This window comes from Drosophila santomea, chromosome 2L (assembly GCF_016746245.2).
Source record: "Drosophila santomea strain STO CAGO 1482 chromosome 2L, Prin_Dsan_1.1, whole genome shotgun sequence".
In the NCBI taxonomy this organism is placed as follows: Eukaryota; Metazoa; Arthropoda; class Insecta; order Diptera; family Drosophilidae; genus Drosophila; species Drosophila santomea.
In genome coordinates this window covers 6,250,978-6,268,141 of record NC_053016.2, presented here as the reverse complement: position 1 = coordinate 6,268,141, position 17,164 = coordinate 6,250,978, and the positions used below count along the sequence as shown (strand labels likewise).

The 17,164-nt window shown below is 41.8% G+C and overlaps 3 protein-coding genes across 3 annotated transcripts; 1 reads left to right on the top strand and 2 right to left on the bottom strand.

The window, feature by feature from the left end:
• The first annotated feature begins 1,178 nt into the window (after positions 1 to 1,178).
• Positions 1,179 to 15,155, top strand: LOC120458258 (serine/threonine-protein kinase meng-po). Its single transcript, XM_039645847.2, has 2 exons — positions 1,179 to 1,680; positions 13,568 to 15,155. Exons 1-2 carry the CDS (start codon positions 1,668 to 1,670, stop codon positions 14,923 to 14,925), a joined length of 1,371 nt encoding a protein of 456 aa, XP_039501781.1. The 5' UTR covers positions 1,179 to 1,667; the 3' UTR covers positions 14,926 to 15,155.
• Positions 3,325 to 4,306, bottom strand: LOC120458259. Its single transcript, XM_039645848.2, has 2 exons — positions 3,832 to 4,306; positions 3,325 to 3,772 (listed from the first exon to the last, which is right to left on the bottom strand). The coding sequence occupies exons 1-2, from the start codon at positions 4,206 to 4,208 to the stop codon at positions 3,364 to 3,366; spliced, it is 786 nt and encodes a 261-aa protein (XP_039501782.1). The 5' UTR covers positions 4,209 to 4,306; the 3' UTR covers positions 3,325 to 3,363.
• On the bottom strand, positions 6,074 to 6,651 carry LOC120458260 (E3 ubiquitin-protein ligase RNF125). Its single transcript, XM_039645849.2, has one exon. It carries the CDS (start codon positions 6,557 to 6,559, stop codon positions 6,236 to 6,238), a length of 324 nt encoding a protein of 107 aa, XP_039501783.1. The 5' UTR covers positions 6,560 to 6,651; the 3' UTR covers positions 6,074 to 6,235.
• Positions 15,156 to 17,164: the final 2,009 nt, after the last annotated feature.

Genomic DNA, 17,164 nt, shown 5'->3' with positions numbered 1-17,164 from the left:
AGGATTGGGACTCCGACGCCGGTGTCCTTGCGTGCCGCCAAAGTTAAGAGACCGCCCATCCTTGTCTTCTCTATTTGCATTGCATTAAAAAACCGACGGGTATTGGGTTTGCCAACACAGTTCTTTCTGCAACTGGGGCGGTAATTAATTTCGGTGGAGCGGTTTGGGGTGATATATTCGGATCGGGTGGGCATAACCTGGTAATTTGAGGTAATGCGCCAGATTAAGTTTATTTACTTCGAAGGCGGTGCCGCTTAAGAATTACCACTGATTTGGGTCAGGGAGTTTGACAAGACGAAAGTGATACGCTCGAGTTTGGTTTGAACAAGCATTACACAGTAATAATATGTATATATATATATCTACGTATTTCGTTAACATGTAATGAGATTTTTTATAAGTGCATCCCAAATATAAATGGAAAAAAACACTGCAAAATTTACATAAAATCGTATCTTCACTTTCGGAAAAAGAAGCTCATAAAAACATGTACATACTTTTATTTAATAAAGATTATAACTATATCAGGTAATTGCTGAATGGAGTTCTATGTTCTTTGACTTAAACGGCATTTTATGCCAAGATAGATACACAGTTCAGTTTAATTTTCGTCTTCTTCATTCACATTTAAATGTTTACTAAGTACTTACAAATAGTTTATTATCACCTTAATCCGCTCCTGAAAAAGTGAAAGAACTTTCGCCAGGATGCGTTGAACCCATGGCAAAATCATTCAATGGCAAACTATAGTACTACTGCCAGCTGCCAGATGAAAGATGAAAGCTTTCCCGAAAAGAGCTTTTCTCCAACATGGAAATCAAGAGAGCCAATGCAAAGAGAGAGCAAATAGTTTAAGATTGATTGCTTACATAGAATTAAATGAAATTGACAAAATACATTATTACCAATTATGTAAATAGATGCGTCAAAAAAAGTGTGTGAATTCTGAAATAAGCATATACATTAAAAACATACACAGGCTGGAGTTAAATGTATACCTCACACAATTATAGTGTATTACTTGTGCATCAAAGTGAAACACAAATTCAAATGGCGAGTAGTCTTCCTTAAGAGCTTAAAAGCTAAAGTTGCCGACGCGAGCGCCTTCGGCTGTCGGTTTTCCATGCAAATATAAAAACCGAGCCGCCTGGGAAATGGGAAATCATTCATAACGGAAAACTCCTGACGTGCGGACGTGAAAGTGCCGTTGATTTCTGCGTTGATTTCTGTCGCGTCTTTCGCTGCTTGTGTTTTGTGTATTTTTCCCCGTTTGCCAAATCTATTCTTTGCGCCTATACTGCTCGCTACTTAAAATATCGGTTCGGGAAAACAAAAAGAAAATCGTGGCAAGAAAACAAGTCAACTAAAATATCCCATTCATCTTGTTCTGCCAACTTATTTCTAATTGTGAAGCAACCTTGAATTTCCACCTCGCGCTGGAAATTGCGCAAAATCTATTGTTTACCGAAAACTAGTCAATTATCAGTGATTTTCGCCTTTTGCAATGTGACTTTCCAAGTGTGATCGCAGATTTTTTCACATTTTGTTTGGCCAAGAAGACACTTTCTAAAATCGGTTATTAACGCTATTTGGATACCCGTGCTTAAAAAGCGCACGAGAGGATTAAGGATTTGGGATTACTGATCAGGGAAATCAAATCGTCAGAAATGGGCACTATCGGTGAGTAATCTACTGCTTTTCCATATATTTTAACTTATTTTGGGACTGCCAAACTAGGTTTCTACAAGAAAACTTTGTTATCATCATAAAATATAGTGGCCGAGTTATAAATAATATTACTCTTGTTTGCTTATGATTCCAATTCAAATGTAAGCCCCCAATGAGTTCATTGGTTCATCAAAGACTATCATTAAAATATCTTTCCCACTCTGTCTGGTTGAGCTCGTACTTTTCGCGGAACCTTTCATTTTCCTAACGGCCATGTGCTTCTCGGAAAAGTTCTTCATTTGAGTGCGGTAATTGCCAGTGGTTATCCCACAGTTGTATGCCATCCATTCCGATTATCCTTTGTTTGCCCAGGACAACTCCACACGAGCCGAGCTCAGTGGTGACCCAACACTGTGTTTATGTAAAGAATCCTTTTCACAGAGAGCTCACGCAACACTGACGAGATTCATTTCAATCAAATAGGATGTGGACGCCAACGCCTCGCTCATTTCCATTTTCTGCTTGCTTTTCAATTATCCTGGCTAAAAATAAACCGAGACAGCTCCCACATGGAATACAACCCACTTGGTGAACCTGCTTTCAACACCAGCCCAAAAAGAAAAAAAAGAGTATATATACATACAAACATATTGTATATAAAGTGAGAGAAGAAAAGAACAGCAAGCGACAAATGACAACGACGTCATTATCATAAACATGGTCTGCCCGCTAAAATGTCATGAATTTTGTTTATCCAAAATGTATAAAATAAACTAGGCGGCTGGGGATAGACCCTAAACTCATAATCGAATGACGCACGAGCTTCTGATTTTCTTCGGCCATATTAAAATGAGCACATAGGCGCACAGTAGCAGCCGGTCATTAGCCAGGTGGCTTTCGTATCCTTGGTATCCTTGGGCGCGAATGCCCGACAATTCTCAATTCCCCATCCACAATGTGCTGTCCTTTGTGGGACGCCCACAAATGCGCTCTGATTGCCATCTCGGTGGGGCAGAGACGGGTCCTTCTGCCTCAATGGGTTCATTGTGATGAGCCCCACACGACAGTTGCATACTGAAGTGCCACCTGCGGTCCTTTTGAATGCCATCATCCTCGGGATGTGACTTGTGCCTGACCGAATCGCATTTAACACGCTTCAGCTCAGCTCGTGCAACATCCTCGAACAAGTTTTCTTGCTGGCGCTGCTGAAAGTTCAGGGGTGAATAAAACCATTGATAACAGAAGTGACCCTGCAACACATCATGCCCATGACAGTGTGGCGACTGAAAAAAGGTCACATTCGCCATCTCTCTGGGCCCTCATTTCACTTTCACTTTTCAATTGCAGATTAGCTCACATCTATCTGTGTTTTGATCGGGTTCTTTATTTCACATTAGAACACAGCGTTGCAGTTGAAGTGGATATTGGTATTACAACAGGACAGGGCAGAATTCGAGCGCCACTTGGAGGAGCTGCAGCCTTCGACGGATTCCAATCTTCTGGCCTTCTATAATCATAGCATCGCCTAAAATTTTAGCATAGTTTAGGGCTTCTGTTTATTGGGAGCAGAGCCACACAAAAGTTAATGGGACGAGACGTTCAATTATATTGATTAGTTGTATAGGCAGCCATCACTACCCAATAAATCGAATTTCATTTTATAGGGCTTCTGTTTGTTACTCGTTTTATTCTCGATTATATGCGACTGACATACTTTAAATTTGTGATGTTTTGGTGCGAACACTTAAGCTTCAAGATGGGGCAGGTTGGGATTGGGTACATGCACTTGCAGTACACAAAGTGATCATTCAGATACTCCTCGAACTCCTCCATCAAGGATTCGTTTTGGAGCAGGTCGCGGTACTCCTCGACACTCTCCAGATTCACGGGATCCAGCTGATGCATGAAGCACTTGAGCTTCAGCACCGTCGCGTACAAGTAGTTGAATATGTCGACGGCCATGATCTTGTGGTACCTGATGCTTCTATGATGGCTATCACCCATGATGAACGGCGTTTCCTGGGTCTTGTCCAGACGTTCGTAGGCGGCATAGAACTCCTTGCACTGCTGATTGATTTCCAACAGCGAGTGTTTCATTTTGTTGCTGGAACAGTATTAATTTAAATGTGAATCATTTCGGCATGGAAGTTCTATGCAACTTACTTTGAAGCTCGCACAGCCTCTAACTTTTCCTCGTACTCGTTGATGATGGCCTCCTCGGTGGACAAGGTGTAGACCTCGGGATACCGACAGCTCTGCTCCGAGCTGATCAGGATGAGGTATCGCTGGGTTAGCAGCCATATCCGTTCAATCAGTATCTTTTGTGCCTTCATTTCGCAATGGTATAGATTGTAGTATTCCTTATAGCGCAACTCCAGGTTCACAAGGAGCCCCAGAACTTCTGCCTCAATCCCGTAGTGCTTCTTGAGCTGCTTCGTCAGGTGCGGCTCCTCCTCCTCCACTTTGGCTGCTCTGTTTTCCGATCTGCGCTCCAACTTGAATGCCACTGGGGGTTCGAACAACTCAACTTTGTGTTCCATTTTGTTTATAAACTACGTGTACGTGAAGGGGGTGTGTGTGTGTGCTAACTGCCTGAAAGTCTGAGAAAATCGTGTGAGTGTAGAATGGAGCTGCCTTCAAGGCAGACTAGATGATATCCATCAATGTGGGTGCTCATCGCTTTCGTCAGTGGCCTATTAGATCTCTTAGGCTGAACTAATTTGTTTGGCATGGGTCTGATAGGAAAAATCACTTTTAATTAAGATCAGATTTATAGTGAAAGATCTATATTTCATGAGAAGCAATTTAAAAGAGGTTTGTCTGCCAAAAACATGTACGTAAAAAAGAAATCAGCTTCTCAATCGATGAATAGCATAGAGAGTTAGATATAAATATACAAATATAATATTTATACTATTGAAATCAGTCAGGCGGCAGAAAAGTGCTTTGATTGATTCGATTTGCGAGCACTTTCGGCATTCGAATGCTTTTGAACGGAAATCAAATTAGCCAATTGCAGCGCTGCTGATTTTCCCGAGAGCCAACCAACTTATCTTTGTGCACAATGTACACACAGGAAAATCCGTTGGCATATATTTCTTTTTAAATGCGTAATTGTTTTTCGTATTCCTATTTGGTTGGGCATCATTAATGAAGTGCGAAGCCAATTGCCGCCTTCAACAATTTTGGCCTCAGACAGTAGAACATTTCATATATCTGTATCGATATGATGGAAATTCGAACTCGGGCAAACATTGCTCATATCCAAACGATTTTTCAATATCACTCGAATAAACAAAGCGAACATGTGAGTGCAGAGTGCGGAAAGTGTGCACATATTTAATGCGCCCTAATTGGAAAAATGTGTCGGAAATATTGACGGCTGTCAAATGTAAATGGTTAGGCGAAAGGTACATGTTTAAAAATACCTTCGAGTGAAATGTTATAGCCACAATGATCGTTCAAAAACTTTCCTAATCTGGCTTCGGCCAGAGTTCAACAGTCTTGAAACATTACATTTTCCCTTCCAAACTGAGTTGTGAAAATAAATTTTAAAAAATGTTCAAAAAATATCCACTTTTCGCACATCACGACTGAGCGGTGTTTACGATTTCGGAATTTTTAATTGCCACAGCGGCGCACGCGGCGTATGCGCGATGTCTTCTTCGGTGTAATGTGTTTAGGCTATTTTGGACCAGACAAGTGCTTCTTGTGCGCCCTCAAGATGTATTTTCTCAACACCAAAATGTTAATGTGCAATTAATTATCGCGAGGGGTTGCAAAATATTTTTGATTGTGTTCAATTAGGAGGCGAAGGTGCAATGAACCTTTCGAGATAATTGTAAAAGGGGGAAAACCATACAGAATTCATTCTGAGAGGGCGAACGTTGTAAAAATTTGTCGTTTGAGGTGTCTTTTTGTATTTATATGTACAAAGTGGGCCAATGAAACTTAAGCTAATCTCAGGACTATTGGTTAACAGTATAAAAATGCCAATAAACCATACCAATTTGAAATACGCCACTTCATTTTAATTACTTAACCATTTCAAAAATAATTTCTTATTAAAATATGCACTTCATAATGCATCCAAGAGGAACGTCCCCAGTGCTCTGGCGTGGTTTATATCATTCCGATTTGATCTTCTGCCGTCAGCTTCTTTCGCTTTCTACGCGTTGAGCCATGGGACAAGGTCGTGCCGTCGGCTGTCGGCGCTAGAAATATTATGGCTAACCGAGAGATAAAGTATATATCTGCCTCGCTCCCCGCAGAAGATACATTCTGCGTATCTGTATCTGTGTCTATGTCGGACTGCACAGGTCTCTTCGGCCCACTGAGTCTGTGCTCCGTGCGTTTGTGACGCGCTTTTTGCCATTGACACGCAATAAAAATATATGCTCGCAAATTGTAAAAACTCATAATAATCACATTAAAGATTTGATGGTACATAAGGTGTCTGCTGGTGTTGCTGATCCTCTTCTAGTAAATGGAAGTACAATATCAGTATGGATAACTTTCCGCAACGATAACTAATTTGAACAAAAGGGCCCCGCGAATTAAACGGCAATTAGGTGTATATGCGAATGAAATTCTGGACGTCCTTCTTGCACATGGGGCAGTTATGGAATGGAATCAATGCGCCGGTCAGGCATTTCTTGCAGAAGACGTGGCCGCACATGGTGGCCACCGGCTGCTCGAGAGGACTCATGCAGATGGGGCACGAGTAGAGGCCATTGTTGCTATCGTGTAGTGGCCCAATGACTGGACGTTCATCATCAGGACTTGCGGTCAAGTCAATGGTCTCCAGTGGCTTTATTCCGTCGGCTGCTCGACGCAGTCCCTCCGTCTTCAGTGGTTTCCAGCGCAACAGACTTTGCCAGGATGGTAACATTGGCTCACTTTTTGGAATATCAAATATGCTAATTGTATATAAAATATAAGGCTGAATTAGAACTCAAAGGCTGTTTGAAGTCTAAAGCTTCCCCTTTGACATAGGTAGTAAATGAAATTTTATTTTAGTTCCAGAATAAGTCGGATTCAAATGTGCAAATATAAACAATGGCAGAGTCCGAAAATACTGTGCGATTGCTTTTTAAAAAAGAGAAAGCGAAGTGAAATGCGTGGGGGAAACGGTGAACGCTTTTCATCTCATCTTCTGTTTTCCCGACGCTGAAGAAAGCATTTATATTTTAATTCGTGTGAATATACGAACGGGTATACGTGTGTAGTATTTAATAATTTATTAATTTTTGCTACGCTTTTGCAGCTCAAACATCACATGAATCGTCTATTTGGTCGGGCCAATAAATGTCTATTATATAAATGGAAAATATTTTACGCAGATTGAGCTTTATATGTGTGTGTCATCGAAAATGTTGTCTAACATTTCGATTGAACATCCATATTATTTCTCTAATTAATGTCTCTTTCATAGGAATATTATTCGATCACACCTTATTTTTGAACTCGTGATATCTTGCAAAAATGTGACAATAGGGAAACATTTTGAAAGCAATTCACAGGTCAGTGGTTCAAAAACCACTTGAAAAGAAGTCAGTTTCAACCAGTTTTTAAATATATAGTCTAGACGCTGTTTTTTGCTTATACTAGATACACGTGATGATGTTTTTGCCATTGAGCTTTCTCTTGAAATGTTTTTGTTTTTGTCTCGCCTGTCTAGAAAATGCTCATCCACTTTTATTTTACTGCTCTGTGTGTTCATCTCAAGTAAATGCGACTTTTGAGTGCATAAAACGACAATTTGCTTGTTTATCCCAGCAAATTACAGTCACTTATTGGGATGATTGCATATTGAGTTATAAATTTCAGAAACTTGTTAGTGTTAAAAATATGAAATGTTTAGAGCCACTTAATCAATCTTTTGCAAACTATGGCTCGGCAATTTATTGCTCTAACTGAAGGATAAACAAATCAAATGGCAGGCAATTAATCACTAAACAATTATGCAGACCAATTCAATGGATTTCCTTTGCCAATATCCGCTTCCTCAAAGCGGAAAAAACTCTACTAATTATTTCACTCATCGCAACTTAAAGTTGACGTCAGGTGCCGCGTCCGACAGAATTTTCCTCATTCAGTTTGCAATGCAAATATTATTATTAGCATTACTTACAATTATTTACGAGCGTTTTCAGTGTTCCGCGAACACATATTACACACCCAAGACCACATGAGAGATATTAAACAGCAATTGTTTGGCCAGCAGCCTCTTGCGATTCTTATTATTTTCGCAAGTATTGGGCTCCATCTTTCTCGCACCAAACTGACCCTCAATAAATGGCCCACTTAATTTATTTAATCTATAGATATAAGCCCTTACCTTCGGCTGGGGCAAACTATTCAGATATTATTTATGGGGTCTGCTCGATTGCACATTATTCATTTCGGAACATTCTTGCAAGCATTATCTTCGATCTACTAGAGCTTTGATAAATGATTTTACGTAGGCACTTGCCTTGACCTTACCTTGAAAACTGTCAGCTACACGAATTTTTTACACGATGTGCTCAGTTTTGTTTGTACTTTTTATTTTTCAGGCTGTTGATTTCCATTCAATTTCGTTTTGCGCGTAATTACAAATTTGTTCGCTTCACAGGAGGCTATTTATAAGCATTTTACTCTCGGCTATAATGTGAAATAAAGGCGAGCAAATTAAATAAATCGTAAAGGCGGAACTATTAAAATAAATTATGGAAACACTGCCGTGGGCGGCGACTTGCCGCACTCACTGTGCCCTGGCCAGAAGAAGCCACCTCACCTCTTGGGCCCCCATCTCCTTTTAACCCACTCAAGCGCCACTCAGCACGAAGGCGTTTCTGAAGGAGCCACCCGTCTTTTCCTTGATCCTGTCGTCCTGGCCAGCAGCTCGACATCCTCACTTGCCATCACCTGCCACCTGCCACCTGCCGCTCGTGACGGTCATGTGCGCAAATCTCCAAGAGCAGCTGCCTCGGGCTGGTGGTCCACTAGAGTGCTGCCATATATCAATATTCGGTGGACTGGGGCGGGGCGGTTACACGCCTACTTTTCTAAATATAAGCTCCGTGGCCAAGAGATAGGGTAAGATAGCGAATCGAACGGATTTAAACGTGTTTTATAAATACGAAATACGAAAATATACAAAATTCGCATTATTCGAATGCTCTCGTATCAAAACTCATTCGCTGCCTAAGACGTAGGATCCAGACATAAAAAAGAACTCTTAATATTATTTATTTTATTTCGGTTTTTGTTGTTTCGCTGTATATGCACGTTAAACACCTATATGTATTTAATTTTATTTCTTTTTGTTTATTTTGGTTTTTGTTGCCTTTGGTCTGGCTTGTGGGCGCAGCGGAAATTTTCTTTCAAGTCGTTAATTTTTATTGAATTGTTGTATAATATGTTTTACTCTGCTTACGAAAACTTGTTCGACAGCGAGTGAGCAAGTGTTGGACAAGCCTCAAAATAAACATTGGGAATTTTCGCAAAACAAGCCATACAAAGTAATAGGATGATAATAACCCATACAAAATGTTGGCGATGAACGGCTTCCCTTTTTGCTAATTTATAAATAATAAATCCTTTCAAATTGCATGAATTACTTCCATCTTTTTAAGCGGAAATAAGCAGGCGGCTAAAACAATGAAAGAAAAAGCAAAGAACAACCTGATTGTATCGTTTTCCCTTCTAGAAGCAACAAAAAATCCAAAAAATTACATCTTCTTAATTGTAATAGAACTATCTTGACCCCATTTCAAGTGCTGTTGTAAACACTACTTAAGTATACAAAAAAGTACGCAGATATATAAGGAAATCGGATTAAATTTTCCATGAGAAACGGAAGCGCGGCAGCAGATTGTCGTAGGTCCCCCTACCAACCCTATAGACGCGGCACGTAAAAGCCATTCCGACTTTTCCAAGTTGCCGTAGGTCCTGAAAAGCAACTTAAGTTTTGCGCCCACATCAAAGCATTAAGCGAAACCAGTTGCGTTGATTGGGCAATCAGATGGGATCAATTGTTTTAAATACTCGATATGGGGCTGGCTGAACTGGGGGGATTGTCCGGTCGATGGTCCCTAGTCTCTGGTCCGTGTTCTATGTATGGTCTCTGGTCTCTGGTCTCTGGCTTCTGGTCTCCAGACTGCCGACGCCTTGTGGCCCGGGCAATTCATCATGGCTGGCTGGATTGGGGCTGGTCTAAAAGTGTTTGCGTTTATTTTGTAATAATAGGCAACTTACAATCCGATGGAGGAGACCCAGTGGCAGCCTCGTTGGCCCGAGAGTGGGGCTATATCTGTGCCTGTATGTGGCACGCCGACCGACAACGACTTGCCGATTGACGTCAGCAATGCCCCCAAAGTCGCGCACGGTGTCGGGCGGGTTGCCAAGCAGGCGGGAACCGGGACACCACTCGCTGGTGGAGACCGTCGACCGTTGTGGATACGGGTTGGGGTATGGGGGGTGGAGCACGAGGATTGGGGGGTATGGGCACGGCATTTTGTCAGTCACTCATACGAGAGTTGGATGCTGTTGGATGCCGGGCTCATCTGCTCTGCTCTGCTCCTTGCCCAAGGCGAGCATATTGATTCTCTGGAAATCCTCGAGTGCTTAAGAGTTTTAGACGCTGTCTTTATCATTAAGCAACGAATTATCAATTACAATATGACCAATTCCATGACAGAAAGTTAATTGTCATTAGTAGCTATTTATCATAGCTGCATAGACTTACTTTCAAGCATATGAATACTCATCTGAAGGATCCCAAGGATATACATATGTGACGAAATACACATGAAAACAGAGGCTGAATCTTTCCCTTTACAGCTGATATGATTATATATGTATATGATTTCTAACTTGTTGAGTGCATCGGCTGTTCGATTTTAATGCTGCCAAATAATTTTCCATCTCCTGGCGCCTTTGTTGCAATTGCATTTCACATTTCACTTCGGGACGAGCGTCGTCCACCGGGATGTTTGTTTATTTTGAGCCACTGTTTACACGACTCCCCTTTCCCCAGGCGGCGGGGGCATATGATTTTTACGGAAATTCTGACTTCCACTAAACGAGTATATTTAGCCCAGCGAATTGCATCTGTGGGAATGCCTGCTGACCCTTTTTTGGCTCATTTGTTTGTTCGGCTATTTTCGGCATGCAAAGTGTTTTCTGCCGCAATGAGTATATCAAGATGAAATGGCCATATAATTTGGATTGAGTGTGGCAGGAGGCGGTCTGAATGGCGGGAAAGTGAAAGTTTGATTTATGGGCACACGCAGGTCGCTGAGACTTTCGTTCGTCTGTTTGATGGTTTCGAACCATTTATAATTAGTCTTCCCATATCTTCTGGCTGACCAACAAGTTTAGTGTTAGTTTTTGAAGGATCCCATTGCGGTTGGACGTAAGCCAATTACCTCTGGAACGGAAATAGAAACTGCTAGAAAAAAACCAAAAAGAATCGTCTAAAACTTAGACTTCTTGCTGCCAAGAGCACACTTCAAACTGATGGGTCTATTTTTTTTGGGGGTTAATGGGGTGCAGAACACTGAAAACTTGACCCCTACTTCCTGTAAAAAAAATGAAAAAAATATATATTTCTGTTAAGTTTCAATGAAGAATCGAAGATACGAATCCAAAGTCTGTCAATAAAAAACTTAATTTAAACTATATTCATAACATTTCTTTACTTATATTATTATATGTATATAAATGAGCTAGGACTTGTTTAATATAGATCTGCGAAATTAAGCAGATCATTTAATATTGTAAATCAGGCAAATTTCACAAACTGCCCCCTAACTATTTATACTTGCTCTTCACAGCAGTACTGATGCATATATTTGGATTCACCATCCACCTTGAATGGCGTTCATAAATTTTCGACCAAATTTGCATTTCTCGCATGCCTGGGCCTAAAGTATTTTCCGCCAGCGTCTGATAGTAATTTGTCTTAGCGGGACATATTTTTGAATAGATGTAATTACTAATTCGCCGATCCTCCGCCCTCCCAGAAACACCAAATGAAATACGAGCAAGAGCTACGATTTTGATCGCTGTGAATAGATGAAAATTTAGTGTCAAAAATAATTCGCGCGAAAATTGTGAGAAAATCACAGAGAATCACATCACGCCCTATAAATGTTTTGATTTTCCAGCTAACGCATTCTATATGCAGATGAGGTGTCTGTCCGTGTCCCATTCGGCTGCAAATCAAATGATTTTCCGCGATTTCCCCATTGCCCCGGCTATAAATGATTGCCAGTGGAGGTGGGAGTGGTGTTGTGGGGCTGGCACTACGCAGATTGCGGATACCAAAAATCGGAGCGATCGTCAGTCTGCAGTGACTAACTGCTGACGTCTTTGCTGCCCGTCCCCGTATATATCTACTATATATCTATCTATATAACTCACATCGAAGGCAGTCCAGCCCAGCCCGCCGATCTACGCAAATTCTGCACTAACTTTGTCACAGACAATTTGGCGACGACATCGTCTATTTCATCGTCTACTGGGCGTGGGCGACTCCTTCTCGTTATGGAGGGCTGTAAAACGCTTTTCGATGTTCCGCTGCCTGATAAATTAATAATTCGCACTGTGGAACAACAAATGGACACATAAAAGCAACCGGAGCAGCACATCAAACGATGGCAGTAAATCATAAAAGCCAAATGAACAAAAATAAATCCAATTAAAGAGACTCAAAGTGACACAACATTGTGTTTCGTTTGTGGTTAATTCGGTTGAGGTGTGCATAGGTGTGAGCTGTTGCCATTGTATTTTGAGCTGTTGTATTTTGATTGAGGCCTGATATTGATGTATCTATTATGGGTTCCTAACCTTTTGATTGATTAGCCAACCCTTTTGACCAGGTGCTGACATACTATCGAAAAAAACGGATTATTTTTTATCAAAAAATCAAAAAACAAAAATGTTGTAAAAAATCGGATATCTTCATTAACCGTTTTCGCCATAACTTGGCCAAAAATGGACGCACAGCTAAAATAATAAATGTTTTGTGCTGCTAATAAACATAGCTAACCATGTCTATCCATACTTTTTTGATTTTCAAAAAAAAAAATCTGGCAAATTTTTGCCTTTTTGATAAGGGGTACCATCATCAAAATTTTCGAAAAATGGCAAAATATTAGCGTTTCAAAGTATGTACATGGATCGATAGGGAATTTTGTTGCGAATTCAACGAGGTATGGCATTCTACATTTGGACAACTATTTTTAGTGATATCGAAAAAAAACTGATTATTTTTTATCAAAAAATCTAAAAAAAAATTTTTGTAAAAAATCGGATATTTTCATCCGGCGTTTTCGCCATAACTTGGCCAAAAATTGATGCACAGCTAAAATAAAGGCTGTTTTGTGCTGCTAATAAACATAGCTAACTATGTGTATCCATACTTTTTTGATTTTCGAAAAAAAAAAATTTGAACAATTTTTGCATTTTCGATAAGGGGTACCATCATCAAAACTTGCAAAAAATGTCAAAAAATTTGCATTTCAAAGTATGTACATGGATCGATAGGGAATTTTGTTACGAATTCAACGAGGTATGGCATTCCACAATTGGACAACTATTTTTAGTGCTATCGAAAAAAAACGGATTATTTTTTATCAAAAAATATAAAAAATATTTTTGTAAAAAATCGGATATTTTCAATTGGCGTTTTCGCCATAACCTTGCCAAAATTGACGCACAACTAAAATAAAGACTGCTTTGTGCTGCTAATAAACGTAGCTAACTATGTCTATCCATACTTGGCAAAAAAGGCTTGTTTTGTAAAGATTTAAAATTGATAAGCTGGTGTTAGTAAGGATAAGAGTTGATCGATTTATTAAATGTATATATAAACATAACTAAGTTCCTTCTCTTGCTCTTGATCTTGCAGAGAAACGCTCATTCTCCTTCCGGCTGCGCCGATCCTTCGGCGATGGTGGCAGCACCAACAGCCGCAACAGCAACAACAACAGCAGCACCTGCACCAACCACAACAACCAGAAGCGATGCAGCACCCCACTGACGCCGACGAGCACCAGCACCGGGCGGCTGGAGGTGCCGGGAGCGGCCAGCGTGAGCCGCCGGAGCAGCATCTACAAGAAGCCGGACAAGAACGATGGCGGCCAGATCCACCTCATTCCGGACGTGGAGCTGCCGCTGATGACCTTCGCCGACCAGTACAACATCGAGAAGACGCTGGCCGAGGGCTGCTTCGCCAAGATCCTGCTGTGCCGGCACAGACCCACCAGCACACTGGTGGTGCTCAAGGCGGTGCACGCCGAGCTGACCACGATCAAGGAGTTCCAGAAGGAGTTCCACTACAACTACGAGCTGTCGCATCACCACCACATACTGAGCGCCTATGCGGTGGCCTTCCAGACAATGGACTATTACGTGTTCGCCATGGAGCACGCCCCCTACGGCGATCTGGCCTCCAACATCGGACCCAACGGGCTGCACGAGAACGCCTGCAAACTGATCTCGGAGCAGCTGAGCTCCGCCCTCGGCTTCATGCACTCCAAGAGCCTGGTGCACCGCGACCTGAAGATTGAGAACATACTGGTCTTCACGCCGGACTTCACGCGAGTGAAGCTGTGCGACTTCGGGGCCACCACCAAGAAGGGTATGCTGGTGCACAAGGTGAAGCACACGTGGACCAGCTGCGTGCCGCCGGAGCAGCTGGAGCTGATCAAGAACGAACGCTTCCAGTGCCTGCCCGTCAGCGATTCCTGGCAGTTTGGCATCCTGCTGTACAACATCCTCACCGGCAATCCACCGTGGCAGTCCGCCGATTGGGTGAAGGACCAGTCCTATGCCAACTTCATGAAGTACGAGCAGCGCAAGACCACCAAGGTGCCGGACAACTTCCGGCGCTTCTCGCCCAGGCTGATGCGCTGCTTCCGGAAGTATTTGAGCCACGATCCCGAGGATCGCTGCAAGATCACCGAGGTGGCCAAGTACATGAAGGACCGCTGGGTGGAGTGCCGCATCTCCACCTCCAAGTCGGCCACGCTCATCTCGCCCACCAACCATGACCAGGACTCCTGCATCTACCTCAACCAGCGGGAGGGTCGTCTATCCGGGGATGAGAACAAGCTGCGCTTCAAGCGCATGATGTCCACCTACGGACTGGACATTCCCATCGACCAGGCGATGGTGCGGCGGAGGGTGTGGGACTGGCTCTCCACCTGCGATGCCAACTTCGATCCGGAAGTGGAGAGTCTGCATGCCCTGGATCTGCTGCAGTAGAGTAAGAGTAATCTCCAGCGATGAAATACCCCTGAAAATCACAACAAAAAAGGAGAGAAACCGGAATACATTAATAACCTCTGGATTTTTCGAAAGATTTTGGAAAAACATACAAAGAAAAACAAGAGAGAACGCTATAGTCGAGTTCCCCGACTATCTGATACCCGTTACTCAGCTAGTGGAAGGGAGAAGGAGAGTCTTAAACACAATTTTTGCGGTTTGTAGCGTTATAGTGGCGTGCAGAAAGTTTTTGCAAATCGATAGAAATTTATAAGACCAATAAAAATGAAAAAATAAAAACATTTTCAAAGTGTGGCGTAGCAGCTTTGGGCGGTTGAGGCGTTAGAGTGGGCGTGGCAAAAGTTTTTGGTAAATCGATAGAAATTACAAGACTAATACAAAAATGAAAAATTTCAAAACATTTTCAAAGTGTGGCGTGGCAGTTTGGGCGGTTGTGGCGTTAGAGTGGGCGTGGCAACATGAATCGACAAACTTGCGCTGCTTCTATGTCTCTGGAGTCTGTATGCTTAATCTCAACTTTCTAGCTTTTGTAGTTCCTGAGATCTCGACGTTCATACGGACGGACAGACGGACAGACGGACAGACGGACAGACGGACAGACGGACGGACAGACGGACATGGCCAAATCGACTCGGCTATTGATCCTGATCAAGAATATATATACTTTATATGGTCGGAAACGCTTCCTTCTGCCTGTTACATACTTTTCAACGAATCTAGTATACCCTTTTACTCTACGAGTAACGGGTATAAAAACTAAAATCGCTGTGTAAATAAGACGATATCGCCCAATTAGGGAGCGGAACAGGATGATGTATATCATCATCCTAAACGGAAACGGTTTGAATTTGTGGATCTATAAGATCGTTTTTGTAGAGCAGAGAAGTCACTTCTCGACGGTTTTTTCTGTTGTTCTGCGAGTGCAAAATCCCAGAACTGAAATTAAGTATAACTTTATATAGATGAATTTTGATAATGCTAAGTAGTAAGAATTTATAGGATAATGTATCCCGGTATGAAAAAAAAACAAAAAATAACGTCAACGGATAACTTTCCAGTAGCGTTACCCTTCTAGTCTTCCGCTCGATGATTTTCGTAATACTCTCTATGTGTATGGATGTAGTTCTATAAGTGTACTATAATGTGTGATTTACGCGTTACTTACTTTATGTGTCGGGATACAAACTACTGCAATTATCTAGAAATATATGTACTATATATACCTTAGAGATATATATGGAGTGCCCCCTGGTGCATTCACGACCAATTATTAGATGGCTAAGGTTTGTTTTATATCTGTAATAGACCATACGTGTATTTATGTAGCTATCCCTATTATGATACCCCCGTTTGTGAGTGTCGAACGATTTTGTACATACTATTTAATTGCATACGACTGTCAAATGATTCTTATATGTATTTACCAGTTAATGAATACCCTATGTATATCTATAAAATGCTAAATATATATAGTGCCGTAAACTGAGTTTATTTAAAAAACGATTCTTTCAATATAACTGGTGGAATCCAGTTTCGTAGCCACATGTTCATTAAAGATTTTGGCAAAGAAATCTTCCCATAATTCCCATGCGGGATTTGCAAAAACAATCGAGGGGAATAACGTTTCTGGAGAAGCCACCTACAACTAATGGTAAATATTTGTTATACGAATTTAAAAATATTTATTGATGTTTATATCGCGCTGGTTGTTTGGCTAATCACTTTGTGCTGTTCGCGAAGGTCACTCAGATGATTTGCTTCGCCATTGAATGTCACGGTTTCCATGGATGATGAGCCGGTGGAAAACAATCCGCTCCCGTCCAGCGGCTGTTTGTCCAGCTCCCACTGTTTGCTGTTAGCTGTGGACGTGGACGTGGACAGGATGTGACGCCCCCTGCCATTCCGTAATTCGGTCTCTGATAAACACGCGCTAAGGTTAATTCAACAAAGGTGAGGTTACGCCGTGTGCTGGGTGGGCGTACAAATTGTTTGCACTACGCGCTCCACGTAATGCCGTTTAATGGTAACATTCTCCATTTAGCCATGAATCAGAGGACGCACGGATCCGTTTCGAATGCGATCGATTGGCCAAGTGATTGATTAATGCCTTCGGTTAGCCTGTAATTAACTCAAGCGCCTGGGGTCAGTGTCGTTTCACCTTGACTTTGCTGGCTGACTTTGCTTGCTGACTTTGTTGGCCAAAAAAGTTGACCGAGTT

Bases quoted from the DNA above. Each gene is read 5' to 3' on its own strand.
- LOC120458259 (XM_039645848.2), bottom strand. From the start codon at position 4,208: ATGGAACACAAAGTTGAGTTGTTCGAACCCCCAGTGGCATTCAAGTTG. The intron at 3,773-3,831 runs GTAAGTTGCATA...ATACTGTTCCAG, and splicing joins GAGGCTGTGCGAGCTTCAAA to CAACAAAATGAAACACTCGC.
- LOC120458260 (XM_039645849.2), bottom strand. From the start codon at position 6,559: ATGTTACCATCCTGGCAAAGTCTGTTGCGCTGGAAACCACTGAAGACG.